The 22,424-nt window shown below is 38.5% G+C and overlaps 1 protein-coding gene across 3 annotated transcripts in view; it reads right to left on the bottom strand.

Moving 5' to 3' along the window:
* Positions 1 to 22,424, bottom strand: part of uba1 (ubiquitin-like modifier activating enzyme 1) — a 332,406-nt gene that overhangs the window by 208,774 nt on the left and 101,208 nt on the right. For all 3 annotated transcript variants that reach the window (XM_039774152.1, XM_039774151.1, XM_039774150.1), the window contains exons 2-3: positions 1,465 to 1,581; positions 922 to 980 (exon numbers count right to left, since the gene is read on the bottom strand). In XM_039774152.1, the coding sequence (XP_039630086.1) occupies positions 922 to 980; positions 1,465 to 1,581 (176 nt within the window). The remainder of the gene's footprint in view (positions 1 to 921; positions 981 to 1,464; positions 1,582 to 22,424) is intronic.

The raw sequence follows: 22,424 nt of genomic DNA on the forward strand, positions 1-22,424 counted from the left end.
GCGATTTCATTAGTTTCACTTTTATTTCAGAACTTCTGTAAAACAATATTTGGAATCATTCGTGTCCCACTATGCTGAATCTTTTAAATGAGGTCTGTGAGACTTGTGTTTAATGACTTTGTACCATAATTTGGGATAGGTTTCTCTGTTTGGAACTTCAGCACAGACAAAACAATCCACATCAGCAGCAGTTAATTTTTTTTGCAAAGTAACCAATAGATGCATTTGAGTTAAACCCCGTTTTTGAAATTCTCTGACTTAAACTAATTTCCATTTGTTTTTTGTCAGTGCGATCTGCATCAATCAGCACCCAGCTATCAGTCTGTTGTGCTGTACTCTGCCCTCCCTCGATCGGACCTAACAGTCACTTAAAACAAAAAAGGCTTCAGCTTGGTTGGGACGCTACAATACTTTCGCCTGTTACAGCTTTCACATTCTGTACCTTTCTCTGCATATGTATCGCGCCTTAGGTCTCTTTTCTCCGCGCTGCTCTTTCTTCTTTGTTAAAGGCACAGGATCTGTTCGTGCCATGTGACTTCACATGACTGAATGTTTTGCTGGCTGTCCGTGGTCTTATTTGATAAGAAGGGCGTGTCTTGCAAGAAGCTTATGTTCCACGGCCCTGTGAGATGCTCTGTTGTCAGTCTTTTTTGACTTGCGGGTCTTTAAAATGTCTTTCGAGAACTTCTGAGAAAATCCGGTCTCGTCGCCTTTTTTTTATATATAGAGAGATGCATCTTATTTTACGTTCATATATTTTATTTCTATTTATGTTAATTGTTTTGTTTTTTTATTCTATTATTGTAAAGCACTTTGGCCACAGAATTACTATGTTGTTTTAAATGTGCTATATAAATAAATAAATAGACATGACATGTCAAAATTTCTGGGAAGTGGAAACAGTAACCTGTTGATACTTACAGTTGTCTAGAATACAGCCCCTCATCAATTTCAACTTCATTGCCATTCTTAGCCATGCCCTGCATTACAAATACACGAGAACAAATAGATTTAACCCAAATATATGCAACAACTGTTTGAAAAAGATACATGAACAAAATATAAAATACCTTGGAGAAAACTTACAACAGAACCTAACAATTGAAAAACTAAATTGCTTAAATAGATAAAGATAATGCTTGCAAAACAGCAGTCTCGGTTTCAATGACTGCAGCCAACTAAATAAATGGTGGTCCAGATATAATTATACAATTTTCATTGCGCTAGAACTTAAGTTTATTACATAAAAAAATCACCCAAAAAATCCCGGAGCATCGAGAAGTGTGCGAACTGACGACATGAAGAATCGTCTTTGCACCGAACTGGAATCGTCACCACATAAATCAAAGTCATCCAGACAATCTGGATCTGCATAATTAGATCTGGACCACCCTGTATAATGTATATTACAGATTACTTATGAACCAAAGCTTTTTTTTTTTAGCAGAGAAAATTAAGACTCACGTTGGCTGGATTGGAAGTTAGATCAGTTCTTATAGAGTTGACCGAAGAGCAATTTGATCCCGTCTTCGTCTCTGAACAGGATACACGGCGCTTTTTCGACAGCGGCGAGCTGGACATCTGTTAAAAACAGAAAATAAAAAACCAAAATAAACAAAATAACTATTGTATGTAAAAACAAACCAGATTTTCACTTTCTGTTCTTGATAGGTTAACAGTATTATCATAGAAGCAGAATAATAAAGGAGATTATACAGTAGCATTCATATTGGCAGAACATTCATTTTCGAGAGCATGTTATATATTGCACAAAAAAAAAAATTAAAGAAACACTTTTCAATCAGGTTATAGCATCAGGTCATTGAAACTTCTGGGATATTGATCTGGTCAGTTAAGTAGCAGAGATGGTTGTGAATTTTACTGATACCAAAGCAGCTTAAACTGATTAACAACATGTACACTAGAGGGGCAATAATGAGACAACCCCAAAAACAGGTGGAGGTCACTGACATAAGAAAACAAAACAAAAAGAGTCATGTGTGAACCTTAAAAGTTGCAGTACTTATATTTATATTTCGAGAAATACATTTCTATTAAAAAGTTTTTAATTAAAGGGTTTTTTTTTGTTTGTTTTTTGGCATTTTATTGATTTTATTAAAATCAACAAAAAAAATTCCATGCAAGCAAGCAAAGTTTCACAAAACTAGGTTCGAAAAACACATCAAACCCCACCCATGAGAAAGAGCTAGGCCAGTAGAGTAAAACTTTAAACTAGTAAAAATAAGTAAATAAATAGATAAATAAATGAATGAATAAAAATAAATAGAACAAAAAAAAAAAGAGGGGAGAGTATCTGCTTCCTCCATTTACATGCTTATTTTAAAATGTTAATTAGATCCTGCCAGGTTTTGAAAAATTTTATACAGATTCTCTAAGTGACAATTAGATTTTTTTACAAATTTCAAATAGTATATAACATCAGTTACCCACTGACATAAAATAGATGAGTTAGTATTCTTCCAGTTGAGCAAGATAAGTCTATGTGCCAATAGTGTAGTAAAGGCAATCACAGTTTGTTTGTCATTCTCCACTTCAAGCCCATTTGGAAGCACACCAAACACAGCTGTTAATGGATAAGGAGGGATAGTGACACCAAGGCTGTCTGAAAGGCATTTAAAAATTTTGGTCGAGATGATGTTAATTTGGTACACACCCAAAACACATGGCCTAGGGCCCTATGATTGAAAACATGGAGAGAATCACGGAATTAATGCTGAAAAACAGATTTTTAGATTTAAAAACGGAAAGGGATAGAATTTAGATACTGAGTGGGTGACTCTTGCAAAACTTCCCAATAAATTGAATAACTGAATAATCACTAAGATATTATTTTCTAGTTTGTTGTTTTTGATGCAAACGCAATTCTTCGTAGAAATCCTGTCATGTCTCTGTCTGTCTGTGCACGTTTCCTGTATGTTTTCTCGTTAATAGGCATGTGAATTAGCTAGCTGCACAAGACAGAAATGTTGAAGTGAGCAGTATCAGATACCCTGACTACATCAAAAAAACTAAGAAACACTAGCTTAACTGAAAAATTGAAGGAACACCAATATCCCAGCGACTTTTACGAATCTGGACAACTTTTCTGCAAGTTTTTCCAGCATAACACTGGACCACATAGTTATCATAGTGACAAGCGAGTGAACATTTGGCTATATGGTAATTCTTTAATGTAGGCAGTTCTAATTGTACATGATGCATTTACTGTCAATCATTTAACCAATTATACAGGTATTTAACCAGTATTAACAGTCTTTCCTGTAGAAAAATGTTATACCTTTTTGGCCCCTGCTTTTTGTCTCCAGCTTTTGGAATTTTTTTTTTGTTTTTTCTGTCCACCCTGGCCATCGGACCTTACTTATTCTATGTTAATTAATGTTGACTTATGTTTATTTTTTATTGTGTCTTCTATTTTTCTATTCATTTTGTAAAGCACTTTGAGCTACATTTTTTTGTATGAATATGTGCTATATAAATAAATGTTGATTGATTTTGTTGGACAACAGTTGCCAGGCCGAACCCCTTCAGAGCCAGTTTTTCCGTGAGTTTATTGGAGGCTTTGGAAAGGGGATGAGTCCTGATCCAGACTCTCTTCCCAACCAAAAATTTCCAAGCATATATTGATGGTTGCACGATTTAGACTTTCTGGGCTGGGACATCACCATCCTCTCGTTCACCCATTGTGTAATTTGCTGTAATGATTGTAAATAATCATGAATCAATGTGTGTCGTTTGGGTGAATTGTGATTGATTATTCTTTCCAGAGGGTCATCAAGGTGTCTGTCTAAAGCTAAGAATGCAGGGGTCTCACCTTTAACCTCATGCACCGCAGGTTCAATGTGAACTGGAGCTCTGGCAGCCACAGTCCAATCCTAATGGTTGTCTCTGATGAAGGATGCAATGGTCCTCAGGGTCTGGTTCACCCACTCAGCGTGATTAGATTTGGGGTGGTATGCTGTTGTCTTCAGGTGAACCACCATCCATTTTCTCCAAAAATCTGCAGCCACTGAGCCGGTAAACTGCGGTGATAATGTTCTTTGGCACCCCCCTATCGGGTAAATATCTCGTCCTTCAGGGTGGAGCACATCTTCTTGGCTGTGGCATTACTCATGGGGAATAGCTCCACCCATCGGGTAAAATACTCTACAACCACCATGAGGTAGGTCTTCTGGTCCTTTCTGGAAGGAAATGGTCCCAGTAGGTCCACACATAGGCTCCCCCTGGGGTAATGATGCTAACAGGCTGAAGCTGTCCAGAGGGGAGACCAGATGGTTTTTTGTATTGCTGATAGGTGGTACAAGTCTGGACATGGGACCAGACATCTTTGCATATCATCGGCCACCATGCCACCTTCATTTAAACAAGAGTCTTCGTGTGTCCAAGGTGACCACCGATCGGGCTATCATGGTAATATTGTAGGAACTTTGGCATATACGTCTAAGGCAATAGCAACTAACAATGATAACCCTGATCTTATGTTGGAACACTTGAAGTTCCCTATAATGTATGCGGTCAGGCCTCTTGAGAGAGGTTGGCACCAAGCCCAAGGCCACTCGCATCAGTGTAGACCTGAAAGGTTAAGGATGGATCCGGCTGTGCCAGGACTGGTGGTGATGTCCGTGCCATCTTGAGTCTTTCAAAGGAGTCCTGGTACGCTGGCAACCACTCCCTGGGAGATCCCTTCCTCAGCAGGTGGAAAAATGGGGCAGTGATCTTGGCAAACCCATGGACAAATTTGTGGAACCACCCAGCCATCCCTTGGAAGCATTGAAGACTTTTTACCTCCTGGGGCGCTGGTTAGTCCAATGAGGACTTAATTTTCTTCAGGTCCACTTAGACACCATCTGCCGACACCACATGACTGGGGAAGGTCAAACGGCCTTGTAGAAATCTACACTTCTTGGTATTGGAGTATAAGATGAGCCTTGTGTAGTCGCTGGAAAATGTGGTCAAGGTCCTTGAGATGTTATTGGACAGATGGGGAGAACACAATGATGTCGTTAATAAATTCGAAACAGGTCTTCCCAATGAGTCCCCGGAGGACCTGCTTCATTAGCCGTTGGAGTGATGCCCCTGCATTTTTAAGTCCAAAGAGCATTCTCTGAAATTGGAACCACCCTTCCGGGGTGATAACGACAGTCTTCTCAATGCTATATTTACTCATCCTTACCTGCCAATACCCGGACTTCAAATCTAATCTGTGCTGAACCGAAACTGGGTCAACTGTGTGAATGTGGCGACACACCACATCAGTCCGACACACAGTTTGTCCATCCACACAGAGTGCCACCTCCTAAGCAGTTGCTGATCGAGCTCCGGCTGTGCAAGAATTACCTTCTCTACTGGGCTGGGCCCGTCCATCAGCTGCTTGAAGTAATAATGCAAGTTAGGTCAAACAAGATCGCTCAGAGCCTTCATCCCAAACCAATTTTACGTCATGCCCCGGCAACTCATACACCAGCCGGTGGACGGTAAAGCCCTACCGACATTGAGCCCATTCCTAGTAATAAGGGCATTGACAGGTGGTCATCTTCCAGGATGTAAATTTCTGTCTCCTAGTGTGTCTCATGTGAGCAGTAGGGATGCACCGAATGTTCGGCAACCGAAATTAATAAGGCCGAATAAATTTTGCCGAACAATGATGTTTTTAATGACGCGATCAAATAGTAACCCGCGTAGAGTGAGAGGCGCGCGCTTTATGCAGCAAAAATGTCAGCAGTGTAGAAGCACTTTAAAGCAGGGCTGTGGAGTCAGTAGATTAGTGCTCCGACTCCGTCTCCTCAGTTTCTAAATCTTCCGACTCTGACTCCGACTCCTCTGTATGTATATACTATGCTAATGTATTTTCTACATCCATTGAAGGAAAGGAAGGCAACATACACATGTCATTTCACCACAGAACTACTGGCTAGGAAGCCAACACTCTACTATAATGCCAGATTAAAGACAAACACAATTGATTTGCGCGAGATTGCGGGTGTCCACATGGACGGGCAGATCCAGCTTGCCGAAAATCTCGACCACAGCCCCCATCCAAAGTAATGTGATGCCTCTGTCTGCTGCAGTGGCTGTCTCCTCTGTCAGCCAGCCGGAAGTTTAGTGCATTGTGTCACTCACCGGCCAGCTGATCAGCAGAACAAGCCTCTGCTGGAGACAGGTAGGGAGATCTGTGTTATATGTAGAGCATAGCGAAGGGGAGCCGACGGAGCTGAGAACACACCAGATGATTTTTCAGGCGTTTGACGCGTGATGACTCGTTTAACGGCCGAAAAATCAGCAGTGCATCTGTAAATGTATGGGGGGCTTTAGGCTAGGTTCACAGTTCCCTGTAACAGTGGAACACAACACAATGGAAAGCGGTGCCGCACCTTACCTGTGCATTACATGCCATATAGTGACGCATACAGTCAATGAAAAGCATGCTTCATGGTTAGACATGTTCGTTTTGTGGTAACATAATGCATTGCATGCATTGGGCTTTATTCTTACAGCAGAGAAGTAATTCATTATAATGGTTTGTGAATTGGGACATTTCAACTTACTTTTTTAATTCCCATTTAAATTTAGTAGGAGTCGGTTAACTTTTTGCCAACTCCGACTCCAGGTACCCAAAATTGTCTCCGACTCCGACTCCTCGACTCCGACTCCACAGCCCTGCTTTAAAGCGTCAGAGAAAGAGGCAAAAACGGCCGTTTGCAGACACTGTTCTGCTGAATTGTCCAGAGGGAATTGTTGGCCATTTTAAACATTCACCGCTTGCCTATGCGCGCCTACAATCTATCCAAGAACAGTTCGGAACGCCACAAAAAACGTTTCCAACAAGATGTGAGCACAAGGTGGAACAGTACATATTATATGCTGGAAAGCCTTTTTGCGCAAAAGCGAGTCTTGGCTACATACAAAGCAGATCATGACCTGCCCGCGACATTCACCGCATACCAGTGGGTGTTAATCGAGAACGTTCTCTCTCTTCTCGCCCCCTTTGAGCAGATAACAAAAGAGATAAGCTCATCTGATGCATCTGTGGCAGACGTCATACCTTTACTTGCAGCACTAAAGCGTCTTTTAAACAAAGAGGCTGAAACAGACCACGGAGTTAAAACAACTAAAAGACACTTTTCCTTTGTCTCACCGGTATCTATTTAAATGCTGCACTGACCTCATTGAGCCTAACTCCTCCTGCACCCTCAGAAGATAACTCTGAGCCACTGCAGGGACTGCTGGGAGTTGCAGTTTCAAACCCCAGTATCACTGCTAAAAGTGAACTGCACTGGTTGTTAATGGGCTCCCTTTAAAAAAAATTAAGGTTTGTGGATTTTATAAATGTTTTGCTTCGCACTGATTGGGCATGTAAGGTCCACATTTGACTCTTCCGTTATAAACTTGGCACCTACAAAACTGGGCAGAACAGCAGGCTTCTCCTCAGATATAATGAGCCCTTAAAAGCGGGTCTCTTTTTCCTAAAAGTGAAGTTAACCTTCATCTTGGAAGGATGTATCAAACTAGAAACAGCTCGTCCAATTCTGGAGAACACTCACTGTCCTACTGCAATCTCAGCATACAGCATCATGGAGGATCTGAACTGCTACTTGATGGATGGAACTGCAAAATTAGGTTCAGTTGTGCAGTTTCATTAAAAGCAATGTAAAGTGCCTTTACATTATTGTTTTGTTGAAGCTGTTACTACTTTCTAACAGTAAAACCCAAAAATCTGAATCAAGGAAAAATAAAACAGGGAAAACTAAAAATCAAAAAAGTTAAAACTGACTTTGTGAAAAAATAAAACCGGTTCAATAGGGCCCTAATGGCACAATGAGGCTGGAACTTGATTGTAACATTCGCAGGTTGTATCTTGCCCTGGAAACATTTTAACAACTTTAAACGAGACAGATGTGCTAGATATATAATTTTAAGTTGAATTTTTGTATGCTTTGCGCATATGGAGAGGATGGAAAAAGGTGGTTGTCATGCAGAGGTGCCACAGATAAAAACTTCTCTATCTTAAAATACTTCCTACATTGGTTCAATATTCTGAGTGAGTGAAGCACAATTGGGTTGACAGTATATTGGCAATGACTTGTACTTGTAAATTTTATTTTCATTTTGTAGTCTTAAGACCGCTTTGACCTTAATTTCATATTTTCTCAGGAGTTATTTCCATGAAGCCTATTGTTATGTTGCCACTTAAAAGGATTAAAATGATAGTTTAGTTTAGAAAGCTTGCTCTCCCCCCACCTTTTGCCTCCCCACATGAGGCTGCACCACCCTTCACAAAGTCAAAGTCCCCCGACATACCTAGAGACAGAGCACATGCAAAACAAAACAAGCCTCCAGCAGCGGCATACAAGGATTAAAGTAGAGATGTCTATTGATAATACAGTCCAAACACTGTACTATAAGCATTAAATATAATCTTAAATAATTTTGAGATAGTAAACCCAGGGAACAATGTTTAAATAGTAATCCTGGATAAGCATAGTAAGCCCTAATACAATAAACCAAGGGTAGGATGTTAAACTGTCTCCTAAAATAAAAAAAAAATTACAAACACATAAATATATGCATATAATTGTAATTAAAGCATAAACAAGTGGCTGAGAAGGGAAAGGTATGTATACTTAAGGTACCAGTATCATTGCAAGCGGATCAAGTAGCCGATAAGATCTTTGCCATGCTAGGACAGGATGCGACTCACGATTGTATTTCAAAAAAATGTTGGGATCAGTTTTCTTAGCTTTTTCTGCTTCCTCCATAGAAGTAAAATTGTAAAGCTTGCCTTGAATGTCCTCTTTTAGTTTGGCAGGATACAAGAGACTGTATCTTATCTCAGCTTTCCATAAGCACTGTTTAATGTTGTAAAAAAATGGCACATTTAGCAGCTGTTTGTCGCATATGTCCTTTATTTCCTTCCTTATATCATTTATTTTTTTCTTCATATCTTTATTTAAATCATTCTTGAGCAGTGGCCACTGTGGTGATCATTACCTTCAGCTCAGACAGATTGTTTCAGTTTTCTCCATGGTCCGCTGGTGAAGTGGAAAGCTCAAAATCGATGTCTCCAGCTTGTGAGGAATAGATGACAACGCGGAAGGCAAGGCCATTTTCAGTTTTAATGAATCTTTTAAAATCGATGAGCTATTGTGATCTTACTCACTTGCACATTCGCTCTCGGCTGGAGACGTTGTAGCAGCGCCAGGTCCCGGGAAATCTGTGCTTTTGCCTGTCTGTGCAAGGTTAGTCTCAAAGACCGTACCTTGAGCTTGGACTTGATGCCTGTCTAGGCTTGGATGAAGCTTTAGCTTTCAATTTCCGTTTCTTTCTGAGCCCCTTTCCTGCTGCTCATGTTTATACATGCTTACATATACTGTAATTGAACCCCCTCGGGTTCAGTAAATGCAGGATGATTAAAATACCTTGGGATGATTAAAAAAATAAGAGAAAAAATAACAGATGTCCATCTCTCATAAATGCCAAGATCAAAATCCCATTTTAAGCTTCTGTAAGAAGATTGAATCAATGTGCTGTCACATACATGCAAGTAAGTTTTCTCTAAATTGTACTAAAACCAAAATAATTCTCTAGTACCACTGCAACTTGCCAGTTTGCTTACTTCCCGAATAGAATGACAAAATTCTACAAAATGGCAATTTAATGATTATCTAAACCCATCATCCCCAGTTTGCAGCATATCTGCTAATGTATGCAAAGAATGCAACATAACCATCACAGTGTTAAGGTAGGTAGTGTTTTCCAACCATTTTCCTGTGGTGGCACACTTTTTGTAACCCAAAAATTCCCCAAGGCACACCACAATTCTATCAATCACTAAAGCCTTAAATCTATACTTTAAAAAAAAAAAAAAAAAAAGTGGGACAATAAGAAACGACTAAAAAAAGATTGGCATTTGCAGACGTAGCACTTAGTGAGCACGTTGGACACATTTTCCAGCCAATTGCTCCCTTTGCCCGCTCATACAGGCAGTCCTATAAGCACATCTGGGTAGCGCTTACTGTGCACCAGTTGAAAAACACTTGTTTACGAGTATAATTAGAAGTCGGTGATTGTAATGCACAAATGAGTATGGCATTTATGGAGTTTTTAACACAAGTTTAAATGTATGCTCATTTAAGAGATGCTTATTTTAATTGAGTTAGTCTTTAGCAATGCATTCAAAGTCTACAGATTTTTTCATTTTACTTTTACATATTTGTCTCTCATATGCTATTCTAATTTGAGAATTTAAACACATTGTCCTCATTTCCTTATTGCCTTTTTTCAACTTGACTTTAGGAAGGTATTCAAATTCAGGTTGTACTTGCCCAAGTAGTATTTTGTTAAAATGTCAAATTTAAGGTCTTTATTCAAGTTAAAAGTATGCCATTAAATTTTTTAAAATTCCATTGTATTGAATTTCTACATTAGTGTTGTGATTCAGTGTATATTTATTTCATGACATGATTTATGTACAGTGGTACCTCGGTATACGTCTGCTTTGGAATAAGTCCAACTTGGTGTACGTCCTGTTTGGACACAAAAAATTTTGCTTGGTATACGACCTTTGTTTGGAATACGACTCGCGTGCTAACCTTATTTACCTCTCTCGAGACAAAGCCATGACTGCCCACGAGCGTTAGTGCGCCAGTTGTTAGCATTCAGTGAACAACCCGCGCTATAACTCTCTGTGAACTTTCACGTGTGTGGTATAGTGGGTCCACAGCTCCTGTCAAAGTCCAGCTTTAAAATAAATAATCACCGCGCTCGCAGCTTGGTGAGGGGTCGTGGTGGTTATGTGGCTGAAGGTTGTCAGGGTGATTAGCGATGTGGGCGTTTCTCACCAAAGTGCACTTGTAAGGGACTGTCCGCATTCATGATTGTTCCTGGGGCTGCTTATCTTGATAAACAGAAGCGCGAGTCGGCTAGAAGAGGAGGAAAAAGAAAGAACGGACAGGAAGTTGAGTGAGTGAGTGAGAGCGAGCGAAGTAGCTGAAGTAGGCAAAGTTAACGTCAGCTGCAAGTAGGGCGACTCCCCTGTTGGGAAGCAGGGGGGCCACCAGGTAAAAAGGCACCGGGCTTCTTCTTGGGTTTTTTTCTTTTTTTTTTAAAGAATGCTTCCTGCTCTATTTTAACTTCGTTGTTTTTAAGAAGACTTTTTTCTATTGTTTTTAACCTCCACGTTTCACTTCTGATTGTATGGATTAATTTATTGGAACTTTGGAGACTGCACTTTAATTTGAACAACTTGTTTTGTTAATTGTTTTAATAAAAGCACTTTGCACTTTTTCACCATCCCCTTGCTTTGTTGTTACCGATGAGGTTAGCAGTGAGGCACATTACCGAAGGTGTAGGGTTCAAGGGCTCCCCGGCAGCAGATGGGAGCATACAGCAAACCTGCATCATCATAATGCGATTTTGTGTTTTTTTCATGTAAATTTGAATTGATTGTTGAAAAGTATGAAGGTGGCATGCGTATCCAGGACATGGCTGTTGCATACCATTTGCCGAGAACAACAGTATCTACGATTGTGAAAATCAAAGATGTTATTAAAAAGTAAAGTGAGGTAAAATTGTCATTTATTTCATCTAATTGCTTTTGTATTTTAGTATTAAGCAGTGTTTTAATTATTTTATACAGCCCCATCAATGTATAATATGCCAATAGCAACAGGATTTTTTTTTTTTTTCCCATGGGAACGGATTAATAATTTTCCCATTATTTCTTATGAGAAAAATTTGTTTGGTATACGTCCTGTTTGGTATAAGTCAAAGGGTCTGGAACGAATTAAGGACGTATACCGAGGTTCCACTGTATTTATTTTATGATTGCATATTTTAATGTTAGATGAGATTAATCACAATTAATTCCACAGTTGAGAGGTTTTTTTTTTTTTTTAAAACAATTCCAGGTCTAACATATCTAGATAGATAGACAGGTAGATATATTTTAAAAATTTCAGTCATGTAACCTCTTAATATCCTTTTGCTGAAAATGATTAATTTTTCCTCATAACACAATCCTTGCAGTACTGGAATCAGCCTAGTTGCTCTCCTCTGGACTTTTTCTGGCTCCTTTCATGTCTTTTCTGTAGCCTGTAGATCAAAACTGCAGACCTAATGTTCTGTTACCCTTCTTTATGGCTACTAAACACTGTCTGGATGTTGACAGTTTCAGTCAACTATGACTTCTAAATTCTTCTCATTAGGTGTACTTTTGAATTTCAGACCTCCCACTTTGTATTCAAACCTAACATTTTTTCTTCCTATGTGCAATTCTTCACAATTATTTACATTAAATTGTATCTGCCACAAATCTGCTTAAGTCTCTATGCTGTCCAAGACCCTCTTTAATGATTCAATGGATTATAGATTATTTGCCAATCCACCTAGCCTGGTATGATCTGTAAGCTTAAACAATTTTGTTCCTTATACTCCTACACAAATCATTTCTCTCTATTATAATAAAAAAATTCTGTGCTGAGACAAGACGAGATAAGACTTTCTGGAAGATATTTTCTAGCTCCATGAGTTGAGACTTTGGCCTTGAGATTTTTTTTAACCATATAAAACCACACACACTGTACTCTCACCTCATTTGTGTGAATGCTTTTGACAGACATTTTCTGCTCTGTCAGCTCTTATAAATTTTAATGTTTTCCTCACTTTTTCACTTTAAGTTTCCAATTAAAGAAAAGGTATCATGTCCAAATCTTATTGAAGAATTTCATCATGAAAGGTTATCAACAAAAAAAAAAAAATACACGGTAACAGAAAAAAAAAAATACACAGGCAATCCTAGCACCGAGAAACGAAGAAATCAAATGAATTAACTTCAAAAATGTCAATCGGTTACATGGCAAATTGTTTAAATGCATATCAATAGACTATGCCGAAACAGTTGGTGGCGATCGTGCGGAAAATGAAAACATCAACTTCAAATATCCCAAAGAATTTCTACAACTGTTAACACCATCCAGTCTTTCAGCGCACAAATTACTATAGAAAGAAGGATGTATCCAAGAAAGGTAATGTAGTAAATCTTCTGTGGATAACATTAGACAACAAAGGAAATAAAAGACAAAGAGAAGACGACAAAGTAGAACGTCGTAAAGAGGTTCAAAAATGTTGGCACGATACACATGCAGAGCAGGTTAGATAATAAAAGTAGTAAAACTCGAAAGTCTCAAACAACGGATAGTAAAGATCACATTAGCGCCAACAAAACAGAAATTACTCATTGAAATAACAAAACAGCGAAAAGAAATCGAATATATGGACATTGGTGATATGAGAGAACTACAGTGAAACCTCGGGTCACGACCATAATTTGTTCCAAAATTTTGGTCGTAACCCGAAGTGATTTTTCCCATAGGACTGTTTGTAAATACAATTAATTCATTCCAGACTGTACAAACTGTACGTAAATGTTTTTTTTTTTTTAAAAAGATTTTTAAGCACAAAAATAGTTAAATACACCATAGAATGCCCAGCGTAATAGTAAACTAAATGTAACAACATTGAATAACACTGAGAAAACCTTGAACAGAGAAAGTAACATTGCAAGAATTCACGCTATATAGCCTTAGGAACTGCTCGCTGTTAACACTTTTTTTTTTTTTTTTTAATGAGGTTTAAGCATGGGAAAAACATGAACATTTGAAAAATCCATAATTTAATAAACAATCAAGAAAAGTAACATTGCAACAATGCACGCTACGAACCGCACGCTACGAACCAATCGCTGTAAACAGAAGTGAAGTGGAGGTTAAAACCCAACAGAAAAAAGTCTTCATTAAACACAACGCTCAAATCAGTCTCTTTAAAAACAAGCCTGGTGCATTCTTTAACTGCCTTCTCGGCCTTACGCAGCCAACCCTCTCTCTTGCTCTTTCTCGCTGCACAGGGAATGCACAGGGAGAGACTGAACTTGTGCGGAAATCATTGGCGCGTACAAACCAGAAGGGAAACTGGCTTGTTCGTCACCCGAGTGTGAGGTCATGAACAGATGCTAAAGTTTGGCAAACTTTTTGGTAGTAACCCAATTTGTATGTGGTCCGAGACGTTCGTGACCTGAGGTTCCAATGTATGTAGATATTCTTCAGCTTTAAAGTTTAAGTCAGAGACTTGTAGATCATCTAATTTGTGATGCCATCAGGGAAAAAGTAGCATGTCTTCCCAATGAGGAAGCGTATCCGCGAGAATTAAAAGATTAGTTGTTTGGTGAAATTGAAATCCACAAACACTGCAGGCAAAATATTAGAATCTACAATAATCTGTTCGCGAGCACATCATTCAGTGCTCAAAACAGATTTACATGATTCTGGACCATCCTCTATGAGAATCTGTGGTCTCGCGACAATTAAAGCTACTACAATTTTATTAAAAAAAAAAAAAAAAAACAAAACACAATTTGGTCAGGTTTATATTTTTGATCGCAAAAAAGTGATGCAAAATAGAATCAAAAGAGTTAAAACGGTCAGACGTATTAGAAATTCTACAGCCAATAACAGATACAAATCCGTATTTCCAAAATTATCGCACTTTACACTAAATTTATCTGCAAAACCTTCACATGCATTTATTGGTTACTTTGCAAAATAAATTATTAACCCCGATGATGTAGATCATTTTGCCTATGCTGAAATTCCAAACAGAGAAACATATCCTGAAATATGGTACAAACTCATTAAACACGTCTCACAGACCTCATTTAAAAGATTCAGTATACTGGGACTCAAAAGACAAAAATTGTTTAAAGAAATTTCTTAAAGCTTTCGTTAATTCAACAGATATGACTAAGGCTGGCTTTCCTGATTATCAACGCACAGATAATCATCACAAACAACACACATCATGGAAAGAAAGTTGTTAACATTGTGATAATCAATAATTCAATGATTGTACCGTATAACCCGTATTTGCTAAAATGCTTCGATGGTCATATTAATGTCGAGTATTGTGCATCGGTGATGAGTATTAAGTACATTCATCAAGGGCACAATAGAGTACGCGTGAATGTATCCAAAGAACAGTTTCAGGACAAAGTTCAAGCATATTTAGATACTCTGTATGTCAGTGCAACGGAAAGTGGGTGGCATTTAATGGAATTGCCAATGCACAGTCAAAGTCATTCTGTTGAATTATTACCAATTCATTTACCAGGTCAGAATATGATTCAATTCAAAGAAGGCGAAGAAGCAGAAGCTTTACAGGTAGTGAAAAAAAAATAGGCTTATTTTGAACTTAAAAATGACAAATGCAAAAGCATACAAGTTTTCTTTCAATATGTTACATTTGACTATTTTATACTATGGTTAATTACACACTGTAATGTAAAACAGTTAGTTCTATTAAGCATGTGTAACAGTTTCCATGAAAATCTGTTTAAATTGTACATCCACTTATCCATACTCGACCGGCAGAACTGTTAGGTGGTTGGGCCAGGGGTTGGCGAGCGAAGCGAGCAGTGGGCAGAGCCCCCTAGTATATATAAAGTAACAGTGGTACTAGCACTGACTCCTATTGAACACCACTTTCACACAAGCCAATTCTGACAGGGTTCCTTACACCATAACCCTCTGCTTCCTTTGCCTGAGCTAATTTTGCACCCATCTACAAACACCACAATGAATTCCCACTACTTTTATTGTAGTTTTATACCCATCCTATCATGTGGCACCTTATCAAATGCATTCTGAAATTCAAGAAAAATAAAAACATATGTTCCACTTTGACCGTAACCTTTTGTTGCTTTCTAAAAGAATTCCATCATGTCAGCAACAAACAGCCTGCCTCATCTGGACCCTGGCAGTTCAGTAAAACTCCTGTTCAAGCCATGTGTTACTCAATGTTTTCTTTAATAATTTCTTCCACTAATTTACCTGTGATGTACATTAAGCTTTCTGGCCTACAGTTACTTGAATCTGCCCAATCATGCTTTTTACATAACTGGATAGTATCTGCTATTTTCTAATCCTTCTAAATTTCCCCAGTGTGTACTGACTTCCTAAAATTATGCATTAAGGGTTTAAATACATTCACTAGCCACTTTATTAGATACACCTTGCTAGTAGCAGGTTGGACACCCTTTTGCCTTCAGAACTGTTGTAATTCTTTGAGACACAGATTCGAACCAGGTGCTAGAAACATTCCTCAGGGATTCTGACCCATACTAACCAAGATTATTATAGTTTTGCCTTTTATATTAGTTTTAATTTCTATATTTTTTCTGACCTTACTTAGAAATTCAGTTTAGTTTTAGTTTTCCTTCATCATGTATTTATAGTTTGTTTAGTTTTTATTTCACAAAGACATTTCTATTTTATTTTTATATCTATTAGTTTCAGTTTTAGTAATTATGGAATGGAGCTCCTAGGGAGTTTAGTTTTGTGTCACAATCAGACAGAACTGTACACTTAACAGATTTGGATACAAGTTTAATGTTAGTGGAAGCTTACTACACTACCTGGTTTACTATCTGGTTTTGTTTTTGTCTTATAAAAACATGCATAATCAAAACTAGATACTGAATATGAACGATTGTACACAATTTTATAATTTTTTAAATATTTTCTCATGAAAATCACGGGGGCTTAGGAAGAACAGGGCTCATAGGCTTAAATCAGTGTGTAGACCCCACTAAGCTGTATTGAGCGAAACAAAGAAAAACAAGCATGTAGTGTCAAGGTTAGGGACAGTGAGACTTGAATAGCCTAACAGAGGACAGTAAACCCATAATGTGCAAAGCAAGAGCAGGTAACAGGAGTACGGACAGGCATGAAAGGACAGAGACAGCGTCCGAGATTAAGATCAACATATACATTATCTAAACCTGTTTATTCAGAGCTGGATCACAGGAAACCTGAAGCCTACCGTAGCAGGTTTGGATGTAAGGCAGGAAAACTCCCTGGTATATGATAAGGCACAAGAACAAAATGAATATACTTCAACTATCTATTTTGAAAGAGAGAGAGAAAAACACTGAAAAAAGGGAGACAAATATTTTAAAATAGAATTCTGCTAATAAATTACTTTCATAATATCAGGTATTTTGAGCTGTGAATATGAACTAAAAAGATAAATTAATAAACATAGATTAAATATAAAAACCCATTAGCATATTTAGTTTTTCATCACTTGGCAGACTTTCTTCGCCTACATACCTTTGTTTGTATCACTTCATTGTTAAATGATGTCTTTAAAGCAAAAGCGATTTGTTGATCTTGTATGATGACCTAGTCAGTCTCTCGATCAGTGCCGTTTTATATTTGAGAAGTAAACCGCAAGACAATGATTATATTTTTAAACAATGTACATTAAGTAACCATCAACATAAAATGAATAATATATTGAACAATTATTATAAAAGTAAAGTTGAATAAATCCGACTCTGCAGCTGCAAGAATAAAGTCAACTGTGTGTTCAGGTAAAGTACCACTTCCGGGTGATGGATTTGGCCTAAAAGTTAATACAGATCTACAACTGTGGTGTAACAACCGCATGCCGAATTTCATCCATCTATCTAGTTGCGTCATCTTGACGCCATGTAATTGGCTGATTAGATATTTATGTTAAGCAGCTGAATAGGTGTGCCTAATAAAGTGGCTAGTCAGTGTATGTACTCCCTAACCTCAAGCACTCAAGGAAAAATATTATCTGGTCATGTTTGTTTTCAGCCTATTTAATCAGAGAAGGGCTTCTCCCTCTATGACTCCACCCTTTGAAGCCCATTACTTCTGGGAGGTTATCCACATCTTCACATGTGGAGTCCTCAGAGACATGTGTTTAGAGCATCTGCTATAATGCTGCCTGTATTTTGTCCTTTTACTATTCCTGATTCACTTCACCTCCTCGACTGTTATTTTACTACTAAAATACTGTAAGAATCTCTTAAGTCATCTTTTCTGCTACACTGGCATGCAAAAGATTGGACACCCTGGTTTAAAATGTCTTTTTGCCTTTTGTTGATCAGTTCATCTTCTACTCACTTAACTACTCACAGTTATAGATATTTTAAGCAAGGGTGTCCAAACTTCTGCATGCCATTGTATATTCATCTCTGTCTTAACTACTCTAATATCCTTCTTAATATTTGCCCTCATGTTTTCATATCCTACAATTCATTTTGGAATTATTAGTCTTATACATATTATACAGCTGTTTTCTGTTCAAGCTTCTTTTTCAAACCTTTTATTAACCTACTGCAGAGCAGAGCTGCAACAACTAATAATCAAAATTATCTATAATTGATTATTATGAATGTTGGCAATGATCACTTTCATCGATAAATTACATCATTCGGTGGAGAGGGTCGTGCTGTGCAATTGTGTCAATACTTCATTCAGTTTTGAACACATTTGAAAAAAGTCAGACAGTAAGTGGCAGGACAATATGACCCAAGACTTCCATGGCATTTGAACGCAGATTTTATAAAAATAAAAATAAATAAAAAAAAAAAAAGGTTGTGAGTTGCAAATTGTGTAGGTTTGACATCATATGGCACAAGAGCACAATGCAGATACAGAAACATTTGAACAGAAAAAATACGGTTACAAGCTCTCAGTGGAAAAGAAAGACTCATCCCAGTAAGTTCAAAGTTATTTCAGCGTTGTATGATGTTTACAACGATTACTGCAAAAAACCCAAATCCCGGTTTGAGCAGAAATACAACGGAAATCAAAAACGCAGCAACAGTGCAGCGGTGAATTGTGCCACACATCAAACACAACTGAAAAGTGTGTCACTCATTCTAATTAAAAAGGCAGATTGGAAAAGTGAGAATTACAAATTAGTTGGCTATCTCCGGAGGAAGATGCGATAATGGCATGTGTTGCTGCAGCAAGCCTTGTGTAGCCAGTAAAACAGATGTGTCGGGACCACACAGTTTTAAAACTAGGAACTCTGAAGCCTACGGAAAAAAACTCTTAATTCAGGGCCACCTTAAATGCCATCTCACCTCTCCATTAACGTCTTTTGTTTTGTAAACGTGCTTTGTTACATTTTGACTGAGTCACCATCAGTCACAGAAGCCCCACTGACTAGAAATGGCAGGCTCTTTTTATTAAACTTCACTAAATTAGGAGCTTAAATTAAAATAGGCCATGTTACTTTGGAAAATACAGCTAAATAGTTTAAAAATTAATTAAAGCCACTGAGACATTAAGTACCAATAGCTGCACTTCAGTGGAGTACCTTCAAAGAGCCCTGGCTTTGCAACCTACCAGCAGAGTGTTGGCTCTCTAGCTAAAGGATCTGGGATGGTAACTTGAAGGGTCGAATTCTAAAAATGGCAGAAGGAATGCTACTCCGTTGGGTCCTTGAGCAAAGCCCTTAACCTGCAATTGCTGTACAAACAGGTAACCCCTGTACTGACCCCAAAAATCTGTGTGTGTCTGTTGAGAGTAAGTTGGGGTATACGAAAAATGACAAATTCCTAATACCAAAAATTTTATATGGTGAACTAAAGGATTAAAATTAAAGAGTCAGTGTTTAGACTGGAAAAAAATATCTTTATACGCCAAAGTAGTTAGGAATATCAGCCATTTAACCTTACTTCCCATGGGCACGTAGCCCTTCGCAAACACCCGAGTAAGTTCAATGAATTAAAGCCGACAGCTGACCAGGAGAACTTACTAGCAGTGTGAAATCAAAGTCGATTGCTCAGCGGGTGGTGGAAACTTAAAGCAGATGGTCTCTTAGTGATTCAGCTGAAAGCGGCGAAGCACCGAAGTTACTACAAAAACTGGGAAGATGATATCAGCGCAAAACATAAGTTCCATCTCCTCTATGCCCGTAGAGGTCACATTTATATATTGTGTCCCCTGCAGCATGTACAGTTCAGGTTTTCCGGCAGACAGTGTAGACAGCTTCACCTACCAGAAGTGTTTAGTTAGAGTTGATCGGGAAAATACGCGAATTGGAGGACTGCATTAGGAACCGGATAGCAATTAGGCAAACCGAAAATTGGATCGGTTTGTTTAGACGAATTTGGCTTCAGTCTCTCCAGGTTCCCGTGCACGGCCGAAGTCACTAGCACCAATTCAGACACAGGGCGAGTGGGTAACAGTAAGACAGGGGTCTAAAAAGCCAAAATTTAGTCCCTCGGCACCCAGGTCACCAATTCGGACCCAGAACAGATTCTCAGCACTCCGCAGCGCACCAGTGGAAACCGAGAATAAGAAAGTGCTCATAATTGGCGATCCATATTGCGGAATGTTAGAATTCCAAACTATGTTAAACCAGCAATTAATGTTAAATGCCTCAAAGGGGCCAAGAGTTCTGACATAGAGGCTGCATTGGACTGTGTTGCCGACAATGAAGTGTCTACCTTATTGCTGATTGTCGGCCTAATGATATTTATTTACAGCAATCTGAGGTATTAAAGAGGAACTTCATCTCTCTATGCAACAAAGATAAAAGAAGATGTCAAAATTAAGTTGTCTTATGTATTATCCCAAAATATGGCAGCAAAACTGCCTGGTTGATTGATTAGAGCATCATCCAGGCCGCAGTCATGTAATCTTAAGTCACAAGCTGTTGTTTATCCCACCTGTTACTATCCTGATGCTGTTACACATAATTCCTGTTGTGGGGCATCGAGTAAATTTAGTCTTGATGCAAACCTTAAATTACTTGATAACCAAAAATTAAGGTATACAAATAGACCAAGGGATAAAACCAGACCCTCCACCTGGAGCATCTGTAACAGAAATTTACTTAAAATTAAAACAAAAAATATATCACCAGTTCAGAAAGAAGCATGAAGTTTTAAATGCTGCTTAATGAACATTCACTCTCTTGTCAGTAAAGCCGTTTTGGTAAATGATATTATATTAAGTACAAAGTCTGATCTATCTCTTCTTACTGAAACCTGGCTTAGTAAATGTGACACTGTTCCCCTAGCTCAGGCATCACCAGATGGATATTTGATCCTTAATAAGTCTACAGATTCTGGTCAAGGAGGCGGCCTTGGAATAATTCATTATAAAAAAATGCAAATCACTTCTAAAAATGTAGGTGACTTAACATCCTTTGAAGCATTCTTTATAAGTATTAAAACAGATTTCAACACAATTATAGTGCTAGTCTACAGACCACCAGGGCCATATTCATTGTTCATGACTGAATTTAGCAACCTTTTATTTGATTTGGCAATAAATTATGATCACGTAGTACTGATGGGGGATTTTAATGTACACATTCATGTGGAAGCTGACACTTTTACCAAATGTTCCACTTACAGTCATGTGAAAACATTAGGACACCCTTTGAAAGCATGTGGTTTTTTGTAACATTTTTAATAAATGGTTATTTCATCTCCGTTTCAACAATACAGAGAGATTAAAGTAATCCAACTAAACAAAGAAAACTGAGGAAAAGTCTTTTCAAGATCTTCTGTAAATGTCATTCTACAAAAATGCCTGTTCTGAGGAAAAAGATAGGACACCCTTGCCCCTAATAGCGAGTGTTACCTCCTTTGGCTGAAATAACTGCAGTGAGACGGTTCTTGTAGCCATCTACCAGTCTTCGACATCGGTCTGAGGAAATTTTACCCCACTCCTCAATGCAGAACTTTTTCAGCTGTGAGATGTTTGAGGGGTTTCTTGCACGTACAGCCCTTTTCAAGTCACCCCACAGCATCTCAATGGGATTCAAATCTGGACTTTGACTTGGCCATTCCAGGACTCTCCATTTCTTCTTTTTCAGCCAATCTTTGGTTGATTTACTAGTATGTTTTGGGTCATTGTCATGTTGCATGGTCCAGTTCCGCTTCAGCTTTAATTTTCTAACTGATGGTCTCACATGTTCTTCAAGCACCTTCTGATACACAGTAGAATTCATCGTGGATTCTATGATGGTGAGCTGACCAGGTCCTGCTGCAGCAAAGCAGCCCCAAACCATGACACTTCCACCTCCATGCTTCACAGTTGGTATGAGGTTCTTTTCTTGGAATGCTGTGTTTGGTTTACGCCAAACATGTCCTCTGCTGTTGTGTCCAAATAATTCAATTTTGGACTCATCTGTCCAAAGAACATTATTCCAGAAGTCCTGGTCTTTGTCAACTTTATCTCTGGCAAATGTCAGTCTGGCCTCGATGTTTCTCTTGGAAAGCAAAGGTTTCCTCCTTGCACACCTCCCATGCAAGTTAAACTTGTACAGTCTCTTTCTGATTGTAGAGGCATGTACTTCTACATCAACAGTAGCCAGAGCCTGCTGTAGTTCTCGAGATGACACTTTAGGGTTTTTGGAGACCTCTTTTAGCATCTTGCGGTCTGCTCTTGGGGTGAACTTGCTGGGGCGACCAGTCCTGGGCATGTTGGCAGTTGTTTTGAAAGCCCTCCACTTGTAGACTATCTTCCGGACAGTGGAATGGCTGATTTCAAAATCTTTTGAGATCTTTTTAAATCCCT

The sequence above is a fragment of the Polypterus senegalus genome, chromosome 13, assembly GCF_016835505.1.
Source record: "Polypterus senegalus isolate Bchr_013 chromosome 13, ASM1683550v1, whole genome shotgun sequence".
NCBI lineage: Eukaryota > Metazoa > Chordata > Cladistia > Polypteriformes > Polypteridae > Polypterus > Polypterus senegalus.